Here is a 17,301-nt window from a genome sequence, read left to right on the forward strand (position 1 = left end):
TAACCTGCACTTTACTTTTGAAAAGAATAGTGGCTTTAGTGATTCAGAGCAGAGAGAGGAGATGAGAAAGGGGGGCAGGCGGCTGCTGTGTAGGACGACCTCCACACACATACACACACACACACACACACACACACACATTTGACTGAATAGAGACTTACCCTTACAAGCGTGCAGGTGAGTCTTTATTTGGTAAATTGTTATAGTAAACAGTACGCACGCACTGATGTTGACTATACAAGTGACGCACACGCACTGAGACCGAGCATGGGAGACGATTACCCATAATTCCACGATGTGAGACCCATTATCTTGGTTGTGATCACATGATGCTCAGCGTCAAAACAATAAGCGCACACGATACTCGATGATACCTGATACATGTATAAAAAGAAGAGTTTATTAATGTAACATTTATTACAAAAAAATTGCTCGTCTTGCAGAACACTCGCAAACCGGGTTACTCGCAACCTGAGGTTGCACTGTATATACAGTGGGAGGAACTTTTGATTGTGCAGAATAATAGAACATAGTTATGGACTATTATAGTAATGTTATATACTAATGCACTCATCTAGCCTCATCATCATGGCTCAAATATGTGAAAATGGCTTATAGCGAAGTCAGGACTATACAGGGGATGTGGCAATAACTCCCAGTTGAGTTCCTGTAATGTGCAAGTTGTGTTGGTGAATGATTGTGTGTACAGTTCCCACAGAAAGATGCGTCTCCTCCCGCAAGTCTGTCGATTTTCAAGGATCAGGCGTTCCGCTCACTGAATGTTCATGGGAGTGACTACAGTGGGATGCGAGCCACCTCAGCTGGGAGCGTCATTGACATACTGCCTTCTATAAAAGTCTCTTGTAAATGTCAACCGGTTTTATGCCGTCATTCGTTAGAGATTTCATCACAAGGATATTATTATTATTAATATTATTAAACATCGAAAGACTGCTGAGTGGGCGAGTTCTGAATAGTCTGTTAGAGTGTAGGCTGCAAATAAAAGCCTCAATAAATGGTCATATTTTTTATTTCTATACTGTGTTTATCACATGTGGCATTGGCTTAATTGCATTAATCAGTGTCTTTGTGGAATTAATCAGTGGAATTGAATTTCATCCATCTATCTAGAAACCTCTGCAGTCCAACTAAGGACCATGTATGTCAGTGGTGACCACTGTATTTAATCCCATTTTGTACAACTATGGTAGGACCTCGAGTCAACATTTACAGGCACATTCACACACTTCAGGGCAAATTAGCCTAATCTGCATGTCTTTTGACTGTGAGAGAAAACCGAAGAACAAGAAAAAAACCAAGCAAGCACAGGGAGACATGCAAACAGACCCGAAGTGGGAATCGAACCCAAGATCTGGTGGTGCAGGGCGATGGTGCTAATCATTAAGCCCCCACGCCGCCATGAAATTGGACTAAAATCCAATTTTAGAACTACTGTTAAGATGCTTTATGTACAGTTCAGGTAATATAGCTTTTAGAACAGAATCATGAAAAAGTATTGCCCTTGTGGATTTATTTTTATTTTTTTGCATCTTTGCATATATGCTAAATACCTCAGACAATCTAACAAATGTTAATATAACATTAAAATAACCCAAATAAATACAAAATGCAATTTGTAAATGATGATTTAATTAATAAATGGAAAAAAAGCTGTCCAAACTTACCTGGCCCTATGTCAAAAATTATCTTTTTATTTTTAACTTGTTATACCCAGCCTTGATTTCTGCTAGTCCTGTTAAATCAGGAAATCGCTTAAATATAAGCATAGATTTAAAGGAAAAAAAAGATCTTAAAAAAAACAACACAATCTAAAGAAATTCAAAAACAAATGAGAAACAAAGTAATTGACATGTAACAGTCTGGAAGGGATTACAAAGCCATTTCTCAGGCTTTTGGACTCCAGTCAACCATGGTGAGAGCCATTATGCATAAATGAAGGTTTAAAAGGAAGGTTCAAAACTTGGAACAGTGGTGAACCTTCCCAGGAATGGTTGGCCTAACAAAAATTATTCCAAGAGCACAACGACGGCTCATCCAGGAGCTCATAAAAGAATCCAAAACAGAGTAGGACAAAATTCCTCCACAGCTATGTGAAAGACTTATTGCCAGTTATAGCAAACACTTGATTGCAATTGTTGCAGGTTTGGGGGGCAATTACTTTTTCACGCGTAGGTTTGGACAGCTTTTTTCCATTGATAAATGAAATTATTATTTAAAAACTGCATTTTGAATTTACTTGGGTTATCTTTGTGTAATATTAAAGTGTGTTTGATGATCTGAATCACTTATGTGGGACAAATATGCAAAAAAAAACAGGAAGAGGGCAAATAATTTTTCACAGCACTGTATACAGTAGTTTAAAAAAAATGAATGATGTGAACGGTTATCCCAGGGCACCACACATTTATTTTCGCCTTGTATATACAGACTATCAGCAGTCAGTCAATTAGAGGACCACTGTTTAACTCTCCAAGGACACCACAGTTCTCGAATCCTGAAGACAAACCCTGCATTTCTCAACTGGTGAGAAAAGGCCTGGCTTTTTTCCCAACCAAATGCCAGCACTTTTAAAAGCACTGTTTCAGTCTGTAGCGGTAATTTCCAGCCTGCTGCGCAGCGAACATTTTAAATGACCTGTCACCAAGATTAATCCTGGCCAAGGCCTCTTAGGTTTCTCAACTGTGACTCCATCTAACGCCCTACATTATGTACTGTTTGGAGCTATTATGGTTTAATATTGTAGGCAGATGATTGTGTGCAGTACTGAATAATGTCAGGAGGAAAGGTCAAAGCCATCAAACTGACTGGCATTAGTTGAATGGCAAAGAGCCTGCTCAACAGCAAGGTTTAAGGGATCTAGAATTAAACATCAGGAAAAATTTTAAAGGCCCTTTAATATAGCAGGGGAACAGAAGGGGCAGTGTGAGCTAGGTATTACACATTGCTGCACATCTGTTCCCTATGGTTTTAATACACCACTCTTGTCAGTGCAAACAATACGATCAAACTCTAATATGTCTGAAAGTAATTCCCCACCGTTAAGACGCATCAGTTTCCCGGGTTTAAATTAAAAGTAAACTGTGAAAGCAGAAAATGGAAGAAATCAGGACTCGTAATGCTAAAGAGTTTTAAAGCATAATTAATCCAATAAAGAAATAAAAAGAAAAGAAAATGAAGAAAAATGATGATCATAATGATAGTCTATATTGAGCGTAATAAATGTTTTACATTCAAAGGTTATAAGCTTTGATCCATGTAGATATCCTATCTATGTTATATTTTCCCAACGGTGAAGTGACTCTAATAGCCGTGCCATTTGAAGAACATGTCACATCTAATACACCCTTCATTATTAACGATCTCTGTTTCACTTTTCTTCCAGAAGGAGCAAGAATACACTCTCCGGCACCATTCTCTCTTTCTTTTTCTATCTGTCTGCCTATTGCTCTAAGCTGCAGATACAGATCTCAATCCACCATCCAGTGTAGAAAATGAGAGGACAATGACGCCTTTATAATGGCAGGATAAAAGACAATGCTCCTTTCTCTCGCTGATGGTACTTTGATTTGGAGATTTTTTTTAATAATACAGATAAGTCCTGCCAAGCCATCAGAGATCACTGTCAGTTGTGTTATCAATAAGAGGGAAATTTCGGCAAAATCCTTTTCTTTTGTCCTATATCTCACCTAGGATTGTCTTCTTATCGCTCATTTGACAGGAAGAGGATCCTGGATCCCTCCAAGGATCGTGTCTCATCCTTGCAGAGAGTGCCATTAATATTCACCGCACTCACATTCACCTTAAAGCTAGACTAGCTCTTTAAGACAAAATGGCCATGGTGTGACTATGATGAACTATAGCAGGTTGACAAATAATTAGAAACCAAGAAGGGCCCACTTTATGTGAGTGCATTTAGTTTTATATCATGCAGCGTTTGGAGGTCTGTCATGAAGAGTTCCACTGCACATTCGTCATGCAGATAAGATCAATGCACAGACTGCGTTTCCCAGCTGTGAATTCTCTAGTGCAGATCTGCTGGGTAAATAGGGTGGAAACACAGTATTGGGTGAGAAAAACTCTACTCGAATACAGTCCTTTACTTTGGATTCTTGTGAATCAGGAGGCACCTATAAAGTCATGTATGCTTTAATGTTGGATTATTATTATTATTATTATTATTATTATTATTACAGGAATCTATGTTTAGCCCGAGTTCATTTGTAGAAAGTATAGATGTAATATACACTAACTATGCATTATACATTAGGCTATTTAGACATTGATTTACATTTGAGTCCAATTAACTTCGTTTCACTACATTTATTATTATAACAGATTCTAAATGCATACATACAGGTATTAACCAACACTAAGTTTACATATAAAACATATAAAAGGGAATTATATACAGATCTGACATTTTCCATTATTTACTATATGGCCAAAGGTTTGTAATCACCTCACCATTAAATGTCTTGCACAGAGCCCAAACCTCAACCCCACTGAAGATCATTGGGATGAGCTTCATCCCAAAGGTGCCACCCCAGACCTCCTCAGCCTGACCTTACTAATGCTCTTGTGTCTGAATAATCACAAACTCTCAAGGTAATGCTCCAACTTCTAATTGAAAGCCTTTCCAGAAAGGTGGATGTTACTTCAACAGCAAAGCGAGATACATCAGAAATGGGACGTTCAACAAGCAGTTATGAGTTTAAGTTCTTTCAGTCCAAGCTTGGAAGACTTTATGCACAGTGATAATGCCATGCTGGAAGAGTTTTGGCGTCATTTTTACCATACAGCATACAAAGACTTTCCATACAATTGTGTTCTCCACATTTGTGGCAACAGTCTGAAGAAGAACCTAACTTTAAATTTAAATTTTAATCCTATTTGTTACATACACAGCCATACACTGATATGCAGTAAAATGCTTATATGGAACTCAACAACACACAGACACCATCTTGGTCTTACTTGGTGTAAGAGTCAGGTGTCCACAAATTTTTGGCCATATAGTGTATATCCAGTGCCAAAACCTACATCTTACCTGAACAGAAATATGTCTGTATCTGTAAACCCAGGAGTAAGGTTCTAGCATTTTAAAGTCTGGTTACTGTCAGGGTCATCCCCTGGAGGGTGTTGCGTGCCCCTTGGACTGTTTTTGTTTTGAGCACTCTCGTTTTGACATTTCTGTATTTCTCTTTCTTACTTCGCATCCATTGTTAGTGTTTACAGGTATTCTGGATTAAGATCTGATTAGTGGCCTTATTTAAGCTCCTGAGTTTAGATAATCTTTGTCATCTGTTAAAACCTCTGTTTATTTAAATCGAAATATTAACTCTATTTAAACAAATATTTAGCTACATTTATTTTTTTTATTCATGCATGATAATTAAAAGTACATTTAAACTTATGTCCAGCTTGTCCTGACAGTTGTGTAAAAGTGCAAAAGGACAAAGTTACATATTTTTAAAAAATCATTCCAACTGAATTCATTCTGTATTCTGCCTATTTAAATGCTTAATTATTAATGCAAAAAAGCTATTATAATAATAATTAAAGCTTATATAATTATAAAGGCTTACATATCTGTAACATAAAAAAAGGTTAATGGAGATACAGTACTGTGCAAAAGTTTTGGCTACCCCTCATTTCTTCACATTTTGTTTCCATAGAGCCAGACTTTCTTGTATTTTTAATGTAGGCCTGAGGAATAGTTCCCCAGGCTTGCTGAAGGACTTTTTTGGTTCTTATTTTTGGCAAGTTTTGGCTCTCATTTTCAGTCATGTCCCTGTACCTGACCAGTTTTAAAGGAATAGTTTTGGTTTGTAAAGCCACACAGTGACCTATAAATTAATTAGATTTTGAATTATTTAATATCTAATGAACCAGTGACAAACAGGTGCAGATAATGACAGATGATCAGGCTGGTGATTAGTGTACTAGTGATGCTGAATGCTGAGTGGTTGGAACAGACGAGAGGGGAAATGAGGCTGCTGCTGGAGTTGGTACATACAGTAAACATCCAATTTTTACACTGTATCTTTAGGCACTGCAGCCTGTCTCAGTAAAGCATTTGTTTCTATTTCTTAAATTTAATCTACATAATTTAGTTTAATTTAATATGAATAAGTCTTTTGTACAGTACTGTATGTTTGTTAGTCTTTTGGCTGCTTCTGTCCAGGGGTCAGACTTTACACCGGATGCCCTTCCTGACGTTACACTTCCATTTTTTTCTGGGCTTGCGACTGGCTTGAACCCGTGCCCTCCGCATGGCAGGTGAGAAACGTTCCACTGAGCTACCAAAGCCCTTTTACAGTATTGCATGTACTACAGCTAAATGAATGATTAAATTACTTAATTAGTCATTTTTGATTGTGTAAAGTACTAAAATTTGTCACCTAAAGCGCATTTAAATGAGAGTGGATGAGCAGTTAAAGTCACAGTCGAGTACAGTCTGCCTTACTGTTTTATTTTTTTATATTTGTTTTTATTTTTTAATGAATGCATTTCCCCTACAGCAAGATCTCACACATTCCTAATTGGCATACAAAGGTGTTTCTTTTTCTGACTAAGGGATTATCAATAACAGTGTGATATATGCTTCAGGCTACACTGATGCAAGGAGCTGAAAAAAGCAATCAATGTTGGTGTAGTTGTGATGTCAATAACAATAATGAAATAACAAGGCCAAAATTAACATGTGACAGTCATTCCTTCGGATAATGGACATTGATAGAGTTTCTACTTTACAGGTTCCTTGAACACAAATCGACCCCTGGCTCAGCTAATTGGTGGGGAAGTGGCTGCCTGTCTGTCTTCTCTGCTGACAATGGAATTACCCAAAGACAAATTGAATTAAATCCTATATTAGGTAAGCATTAACTTTAATCCGACCTCTCAAGCTGGGGCTGAGCGAAAACGAGCCTAAAATAAGCTCTTCCTTTGGATTTCTTTGCTGATTTCCCCTCATTTAGTGCCAGGTTCGGGATTGATTGCAAACGTCATTAAAGTCCAAGGACAATACAAGCTTGACTATCAAAGATATACACAGTATATACAGTATATATGTTTTGATAGATTGCACTTGACATACTGATGAATAACAGAGCCAAAGATGCCTGCCATGTTAAGATAAAATGTTGAACTTTTACATGAGAACTACTTTTTACACCAGACAGACCCACACACAGATAACTGAGAATTTCCACCTCACACAATAGATAAAAATTTATGTCTGTCTTTTAACCTCGTCCAAAGGAAACCCTTTTTTTGTGCCTTCACTGAGATTCACCAAAGACCAACGACCAAAAAGATTCGCACCACTGCTCAGGGACATACCTTACTCAGGGGTGCAATTACCATCCGTAGCGGAAATCCTAGGATATTATAAGAGCCATTTTTTATTTATACCATTAATGAAAATAAGAAAGGAATAAGAAAGTGGCAATAAATAATTCATCACTAAGATATATTACACAGATCCACAGTTATTGGCATTCCTTTGTTTAATACTTTAAGCCACAGCACCAACTTGCCAGTCTAATAATACTATTAGTCTATATCTATTTTGTTAAGGATAAAGAAAACATGTAATGATTGTTTAAACACTGGTAAACATTTCAGTTAGTTCATTCCAATTATTTTTTACATTATATGTCTAGACTTGCTGTATACTCTAAAGATAGTCTTACATTCTTTACGTATTGACATTGTAAATGTTTATAATTCTTTTTAATGTTTTTAACGTAATCATACCAATCCCCAGAAGGAATTTTTAGTTGTCAAAGTGTCATAGTGACAATAATGGTGACAAAAATGTTTTTGATGAAATGGCTTTAGAACAATGTTAACTACACAATGACGGGGTAAAGTTCAACGAACGTTCAACAAAAATGCAATGTTTAAAAAAAAACACTTTAAAACACCAAACCAATGGCGTGAGTGGAACACTGGTCACTCCATACTGACACCCGGACCACAAGCGAACATTCTGTTGATGCTAGTAAATGCACATTTATACAGTAATAAATGCCACAAAAAAGACAACAATTTACCAGAAAATTCAATTGGAAAGCAGCCAAAATATATATTTTTCAAATCCTCTTAACTTTTGAGATCTGTTCTGTGAAAGTGGATGTGATGCAGGTTGGATGTTGTGCAAACATCATCTTACAGTAGAATAATTTGGGAGCGAAGATACACCTCATGGTAATATTTCGCAACTTAAGATACATGCGCTGTCTGAGGGACGATGTTGTGTCCGTCCCAATCTCCGATCAGAATTCCAAACCCTGTTAGAAACTTTACGGATGTGGCCGGACGTCACGCGGATTGATGTTTATCGGCATGATGGTTTCGAGGTTGCATTTGCACCATTGCGCTTGGGTGATTCAACATTATCATTTCAACATCATTTCATCAAACGAAACTTTATCAAACTGTGCGGACAATTACTATTAATAAATTTTACAAAAATAAATAATTGCATTACTAGGTGGTTGTCCTGCATCCTCAATAAACAAGCTACAGTTAGTCCAAAATGCAGCCGCCAGGGTTCTCACTAGATCCAGAAAATATGATCATATAACACCTATATTATCATCCCTGCACTGGCTACCTGTTCAATTTAGAATTAATTACAAAATAGTACTACTTACATACAAGGCTTTAAATGGTTTAGCTCCCACATACCTAACCAGTCTTTTGATACGCTATAATCCACCACGTCCCTTAAGATCACAAAAATCCGGACTTCTGGTAATTCCCAGAATTTTTAAATCTACAAAAGGGGGCAGGGCATTTTCATATTTGGCTCCAAAGCTTTGGAATAGCCTTCCAGACACTGTTCGGGGAGCAGACACGGTTTCCCAATTCAAAAGTAGACTCAAGACGCATCTCTTTAATCTGGCATACGCGTAACTCATCCCATAACCTCATACTCCAGTACACCTATCCTGAATGGCAACTACGCTAATTCTCTCCATCTTTTCTGTATTTTTCTACCCATCCTGAGACATCTGGAGATTGTGCCAGCTTCAGTAGACAAAGGCCAACCCTGCGAGGTTTCCAAGGCATCTTGAGAAGGACCTGCTCCAGCTAGATTCTGCTTTATGATGGCTGGAGCTACACATCCTGCTCCTGTGCTTCCAGTGATCCAGACCCCATCTGCCCTCTGCACTTACTGCTGAACTGAATCTACACAACTTCTGTTATATTGAACTTTCACCTGCACAACACACTTGATGTTATTTCTATCTGTTATCACCCAGATGAGGATGGGTTCCCTGTTGAGTCTGGTTCCTCTCAAGGTTTCTTCCTATTGCCATCTCAGGGAGTTTTTCCTTGCCACTGTCGCCGTCACCCTTGGCTTGCTCATCAGAGACATTTCATTCATCATTCATTCATTTCATTATCTAGACACATTTTTCTCACACATACACACTTCCAATTATTTTCTTTTCTTTTCTAAAAAAAAAAAAAATCTTTAAATTTTTTTTTTTTGTTTGTGAAGCTGCTTTGGGACAATGACCATTGTTAAAAGCGCTATATAAATAAAATTGAATTGAATTGAATTGAATTACAAACTGTGCAGACAAAGTCAGTCTTGGGCCATTGTTATCCCTTTTGTTCGATATATCCAGTTTTGAAATGTGTCTGAATCTGCCTCAGTAGTGTTTTAAAGCACATTGACTAATTTCAGTTCAAATCAATCATTAGAGTCAATGTGACAGATTGATTTTGGTGAGACAAATATAGGTATAAACGTCTTGCAATGGTCAACAATTGGGTACAATCAGAGAGCATTGTAGATTTTTTTAAAGATTTTGCAAGGGTTTATGCACATACTGTAATAGGATTTTTATACACGCTAGTGTCACAATAAAGGAAATGCACTATATGTGTTTAATGGATGTAATTAATTTTCAAGAGCTTATGTAATTTTTATCATCCGGTAGTCTTTAATTAAATGACCCTGGCTCCATTACAAATTAATAAAATACATAAGTTTATGGGTTTTCCAAGGCTTTCTCTGTTTTAAACAAAACAATAGTAATGTTAGTCTGCAGTTACCTGAGGCTTCGGTGTATCGTGATAAAGCGTAACGTCCACAGGCCCCAACCGTGTGCACACACAATTACTATAGTCAAACATTCATTCTCTAAAGTCCCCAGTGAACATGAACACACACACAAACATACACTCACACACCTAAATTACATACTCATTCAGGTCAGGTTATGGATCTCCGTGTTTGGATCACTCTGGATGGGAATGTACAGCTGAACATTCAATACTGGAAATCTGGACTCATTTTTCAATATGTTTAGTAAAGATGTGTGGAAATGTTTCCCTAGGTCAGACTGAACTAAAATTTCCCTCTAGAATTACAATTTACATTTCATTTAGTACCAGTTTGTTGTTCTTACGTTGCAAAATGTAAATCCTCGGTAAATTAGCAAGCACATTTATGGTAACGTCCACAAAATACTATAAAATTAAAGCTAATAGACAGCTCAAGAATGATTAAAATGATGCCTTCTCATTCTAACATGAAAGAACGCACTAAAACATGCCTCGGACTGAATCTTTCTGTAATGTAGCTTAATTGCATTATCCTACTACATTGGCCTTCATAGACCACAATTACCACTTCCTCCTTTAAAAGTTTTATCGTAATTAAATTCTTATTTGTTTTCAATTAAAATAGATTCATAAAAGAAATGTACTCTCTTTCAAATCACTTAATTCTCAAATAATTTTTTATACCATTTATCCCGTACAAGGATACCTGTGGGAGGCCTGGAGCCTATCCCAGCGATTTGAGCCACGACGCAGGGCACACCCTGGAAAGAGATGCCAGTCCATCGTAGGGCACTCAAGCATGCATATACTCACACACTAAGGGCAATTTGTAAACGCAAATAAACCTAATCTGCATGTCTTTGGATTGTGGGAGGAAACCAAAGTAACCGGAGGAAAACCCACCAAGCACAGGGAGAACATGCAAACTCAGCACATGGAAATCGTTTCCTCCATCCTGGAGGTGCGAGTCCACTGTGTCACCTTTATTTCATTTATTCATCTTCTATACTGCTTATACTATCCAGGCTTGCAGGAAGAGTGGAGCTCAGGCACAAGACAGGGTACACCCTAGACACCGAGGACAGAGTATCAGTCCATCGTAGGGCGCACATGCACACACACACACACACACTCATTCACACACTATGGGCAATTAGGGAACACCAAAATCTGAATGCATTTGGACTGTGGGAGGAAACCCGGAGTACCCGGACAAACACACACATGGACTTGAGACAGAAATCAACCACCTCCATTTGACCCTGGAGGTGTCCGCCTTTCTTTTAAGTTATTCGTTTTTCAATGTTCACTAAATTCACACCAACACTTGATGAAAGTTTCCACTTGATAGTGTGACTTGCACAACATACAGCAATAGATCCGGGTTGACTGTCAATAACATCAGGGTATCACCGATGATCATAATGGCTGCCAAGTTGATTTCAATTTTTGTCACAAAATGTGCTGTCTGCAGCGGTAAATTCGTATTCGCATTTCATACTGCCAAACTAATAAAGCCACGATTGTCTTCGTTTGCAAAAAGCGAACAGAGGATTCGATTGAGGAAAATGAAACAATGTGTGTTATATCAGGGCTACTTTTTTCCAATTTTATAATAAGCTTAGTTGAAGGAAATGACTCGTTAACTAGGTTCCCCTTTGGAGCAGTGCTGACCTTTCTAATGGCTAATTAATCCAAAAAAAAAAAAAAATTCCTCACTACATGCAAATACTGGGAAGGAGCCACTAGAGTCGTCTTGTATCCACACCCCCTTTCCTGCTTCCTCAGCATCACTGCAGCCTACAGCACATCCCTACAGCCTACAATGTGATACTCCTGTAAAATGGTGATGGGACACACCAGAATGAGAGCATACTGTAGACGCCCTTACAAGCTTGGGAAAGCATCTACAATATGCATCATTCTCAGCAACTCATTGCCAGTTATACAATTTAAAATGTACAAGGTTCACATTAGTGAGTCTCCTTGGCTTTGAATTAAGAAGCTCTCACAGGGCACAAATGTTTTTCGGAACAATCTGGGTTTTCATGAATACCAAATTGTTTGTTTAAATTTCCCCACAGTCTACAAATAAGCACATTATATTCTGTAACTCTAGCTAAAAACCCATCTGGATTGCACATACCTTATTAAACTTTTTACCTATACAGTACAACACACGGTTTGGCTCAAGGGCACATCTAGCATTTATTCGGGCATTATTACCACAGTGATGTTCAAAGTTTCTCCTTATACCAAAGGTGATCAGAAACAGCTGAGTGTTTTTTTTTTCTTTTTGCACAGAAAAGCAATGTGCATAATTTAAGATTCCCTTCAGCCCCTTGGAGTTTGAGCCGCTCCCATCTGGCTGACGTTTTAACATTCCAAGGACCAGAAGGGACATATATAAAAGTCTCTTTGTTCACCACATTGTCCAGGTGTTTAATAGCTATAGGTAAGAGATTTGAATACTGAGTACACCATTGGGTTGCTGCTTGACTGCTGATTTGCACTACAAAATGATTTGTATGGCTATAATATGTGTTTTATGTCTTTTATGCATGAAGAAGCCAAAGACAAACCATCTATCTATCTGTTTGTCTGTCTGTCTGTCTATCTTGAACCATTACTAAATCAGACATACTGAAAGAATCGAAGAATAAGAACAACAACAAAAATACAATGATAGCATTATTTGTACCCTCACAGAAAAATGTCAAACATTTTATACAATTTATAAATATGAGTATTTTTACTATGGACATATGTACCTAAATTAATTGTTAATGTTTAGGAATGTTTAGTATTTTAGCCATTTCAGAGTTTTTGTTTAAATTAATTAATTAGTAATTAATTTAATTAATTATAAATGTAAACAAAATGTAATAAATGTAAACACAGTCACCCATAAGCTATTTTCTTCAATATCCATAACTTAATGTTTGGCTTTCACAGAAGGTTGCACATGTGTAAAATCCTATAATCAACCATTACCAAGGGAACACGTAAACATAAATGACAGGTGGTGTTTAACCTGCATACATTTGGTAAATTAATATTTAAAAAAAAAATACATAGGTAGTTGCAATTTTTTTTTAAACCAATCATGCTATAATAAAAATTAATGCAGAATTCAAATAAAAGTTAGTTATCTATTTTTATGTATTAAGTCATTCTGTAATGTGGGGTACTGTACATTCTCTAACTGTTAATAAAGTATAGTCATTTTCTTTAAAAGTATCACATTTTACCACATTACCAAGGAAAAATTTATTATGATATCACGCAAACATTGTGCATCATGGTTTGAAATTAGTCATACATATATATATATATATTTATTTATTTGATTTTCTTATTTAAATCATTTAAATATATCAAGTTATTAATACAGGCAAAAGGGGAGTTGTGGCTCTGACAACTAAGGTTCTAAAGTGTTTGTTTGGGGATTTGAGGATCCAGGTTTGAGCCTCGTTGTCGGTGGGTTACCACACCCTATACTACCAAGCCACTGCTTTCAATAGATAAATGAGAGGGTTGTGTCAGAAAGGGCATCTTGTGTAAAAAACCTATGCCAGAGTTGTGGGTGGATCGTATGGTCTGCTGTGGTGACCCCTTGAAGAGAGCATCGGAAAAGAAAGTTTTATTAATGTAGGCAAAAGTTGAATACTAAGTTACCTACAGAACTTTGTGCTGTAACTCAAAAATGATTTGTTCCAATGCCAAGTGACCCACAACACATGATGTCATTCGTCTCAATGGCATAAATTTTAAACACACTGTGCTAAGTGTTCTCTTGTTTTCTGAAATATTTAATTTATAATAGCTCGTTGTCACTGAGTAAATTAATTGACCGTCACCTATGTTATATACATTGTTATGGTTGACATTTTCCTTATGGTTTTAATTTAAATTATTTGTTTAAATATGATGTTAAACTGATCATAAAATTGAGGAATGGTCAGCCATGCAGTACCTACCAGTAAAATTGTGGGTCAAAATAGGGAATTTGTCAACTATATTATTTAGTAGTGTATCCAATCTGTCAACAAAAAATATAATATAGGTGGTGTTTGAGCTTTGAAACTAGCAGATATACTACACTAAAGCAATTTACTAACTTTACTTTTACTTTTTTGGTACTTTTTACATATGTGAAATATACCCCAAATTATAGAATGACCCTATTAGTTTGTATTTACAATTGGATACATATATGGTCAGATATTTCAGTTTTGTGGAATAAAAGTGTGTGCAATAAAATCAAGTTCAATTTAAACTTAAAAAAAATTAGGGTTAGTTTAACAGATAATTTTTAAATGTACTACACCACAAGATGTTTGAAAGTGTTGTAGGAAGTAAGAGTTTCCTGTGAGTGGCCTGCTTTTAAATTCACCAAGCATCAATAAAACTACTTGGAATCATGTATTTATTGCCTTGAACCCCTTCATCAAATTTCTCTTCCAAATAAGACTTACTGTTAAAATCATTGATACCATGAAGATGTTTTGCAGGTACTGTAGTAGACAGGAGCACTGTAATAGACTGATGGCATCATACTGTATGTTTTGATGTTTTAACCCCAAATCCAAATGTTATTGCCCCTGTGAGGAGATTAATGCCACCAAAATCTTTCAACAAGAAAATAAGCCTAAATATGCATTTAAACCAGCAGAGGTACACAAAATCAATGTTTGAAATGGCCATCTCAGTCACTTGCTCTCAATTAACACTACTGAAATCCTCTGGATTGAACATGCACAAACCTAAGAATATAAACAAGCTTGTAACTTTCCGCATGGAGGCGGGTGCAAGATCCGTTGCAAGTGTCTCCAATCATGTTTTATGTCACAGAAAGAGGCTCAGCGCTGTTAACGATTTTTACTAAATATCAACTGTAATCGTGATGATCATTTGAAGGCAGAAAAAAACACACTATTTAAGAAATTTGTTTGGAAAAATATGCTGTGAAACACCTTTAACATTTTACATAATCACAAAAATAGATCTAATGGCTATAGCTATGTATTCATCAACTCAGTATATTATTATTATTATTATTATTATTATTATTATTATTAATATTAACAACATATACTGCTTATAATTGTAGTGTTGGGGCCTGAATCCTATCCCAAAAAGCTCAGGGTAGAACACCCTGTATGAATATGAACCTATTGTGGCGCACTTACACACTTGCACACTCGACATACACGACAGGCACTTTGGAAATGCCAGTCACCCTACAACACATGTATCTGCACTGTAGGGGGGAACCAGAGCACAAAAAGAAAAGCCACCAAGTACATCCAAACTCTGCACACACAGACCGAACCCTCAACTCTGATTCGAACCTTTAGCCCTGGAGGTGAGAGGCAACGGTCCTGAGCCATCCTTATTATTATTATTATTATTATTATTATTATTAATAATAATAATAATAATAATAATACTAACTCCTCTCTCTCTCTCTTTATATAAATATATTTTATAAAAATAATATATCATAAGAAACACCAAGCTGTTTGCTCAATAATCACCAGTCAACACTGTCTATCATAGCCATCATCTCACTATATTATTACTATTATTGTTATTATTATTACTACTCATCCCTTCTATCTATCTATCTATCTATCTATCTATCTATCTATCTGACACAAAGCCTTGTCATGAAAAATGTTTCCTATGTATTATTAAGTCGGAATTCATGTAGTGTAGCAATAATTCAGTTCTATTACAGCTATCTTTCCATCACCCATTGCTATATTATTATTATTATTATTATTATTATTATTATTATTGTTGATCTATCTATCTATCTATCTATCTATCTATCTATCTATCTATCATTAAATGATCCATTTACACGCAGTCTCTGTCTGTCTGTCTGTCTGTCTTAAAAACTTGTTTAATAAATGACTTGTATCCTCCCTGACACATTTCAGTCTCAGTTTTCAGAAGGATAAAAACAACCGAATCATTATATTAACATTTGCGGTACAGTTCGCCATCACATAAGCAAACATCGTGAAGTGCACTGTGTGCGTGTGTGTGTGTGAGAGAGAGAGAGAGAGAAAGAGAGAGTGTGTGTGTGTGTGTGTGTGTGTGCGCGCGCGAGTGTACGTGCGTTTGCGTCTTCCCGAAGCTGGACTTTGTTCGTATCGCTGTTGTTTTTTTTTTTTTGTTCTTTTTGACAGAAAGCGCCGGAGTCACTCACCTGAGAACAGCAGCTGCATGAAGCACAAGCCCGTCAGGTCCATCCTGTGTGTCTGGAATCAGGAGCTCTAATCCCGACTCATATACGTTCCGCTCATATATAATCACGACTCACTCCGGCTGAAGTCCGATCGGCTGGAGATTAGAACCAGACTGGAGTCCGAGCGCTTCTCGGATCGGAGCAGAGAGTTACACAGGCTTACTGAAAGTTCCCCATGCCGGGGATTAAACAAAACACACACACACTACTCTTAATAACACACAGAGCCACAGACCAAGCGAATCTCACACTGTCAGCACATCACAGCTGCAACAGCGTCAAACTCATCAGAGAGAGAGAGAGAGAGAGAGCGTGTGTGTGTGTGTGTGTGTGTTAGAGACAGGAAGAACGTGCGCGCCTGTGTGTGTGAGAGAGTGAGAGTGTGTGAGGCTGAGAGACAGAAAACGTGTACGGGAGAGACAGTAAGAAAATAAGACAGGTGCAGCAAGTCTAGACGAGGATTGGGATTTGTTTGAATGTGGCCCTGAAATCAAAATCAGTGTTTTACAGCTTTTTCTATCTGTATCTTTTAGGTATACACCTAGAATATAAACAAAACAGTGTTTAATTTTTATTTCACAATTTTTCTCCTATGAAGAATGCTGTAGGAAGTTTATTGAGTATTATTATTATTATTATTAGACAGAAGAGACCATAAGACCCATGAATTTTGGCACACAGACCCCTAACTCATAAGCGAAATGAAAGAGAAAGGAATTTTTTAAAAATGTTTTTATTTACTTTTTTTTTTTTTTTTTACCCATCCTTGACTCAAGACGAATCACCTGTCTAGGTCCTGATCACTTCCATCTGTCTAAATTTTTCATCATTTTGAATATTCTTTAAACCCTAACGTTTTAAACTTCTCTTAGACAGCTTGTCAGATCCGGACAGCACCTAGACAGATCCCAGACTAGACTTTTTGTCTTATAATA

At 36.9% G+C, this 17,301-nt stretch overlaps 1 protein-coding gene across 1 annotated transcript in view; it reads right to left on the minus strand.

The window, feature by feature from the left end:
* gfra4b (GDNF family receptor alpha 4b) overlaps positions 1-16,679 on the minus strand; it is an 87,073-nt gene extending 70,394 nt beyond the window's left edge. Inside the window, exon 1 of the mRNA XM_053512700.1 lies at positions 16,328-16,679. Coding sequence (XP_053368675.1) covers positions 16,328-16,370 — 43 coding nt within the window. The 5' untranslated portion in view covers positions 16,371-16,679. The remainder of the gene's footprint in view (positions 1-16,327) is intronic.
* Between the last annotated feature and the right edge of the window lie 622 nt (positions 16,680-17,301).

Source organism: Clarias gariepinus, chromosome 2, assembly GCF_024256425.1.
Source record: "Clarias gariepinus isolate MV-2021 ecotype Netherlands chromosome 2, CGAR_prim_01v2, whole genome shotgun sequence".
NCBI classification, from domain to species: domain Eukaryota; kingdom Metazoa; phylum Chordata; class Actinopteri; order Siluriformes; family Clariidae; genus Clarias; species Clarias gariepinus.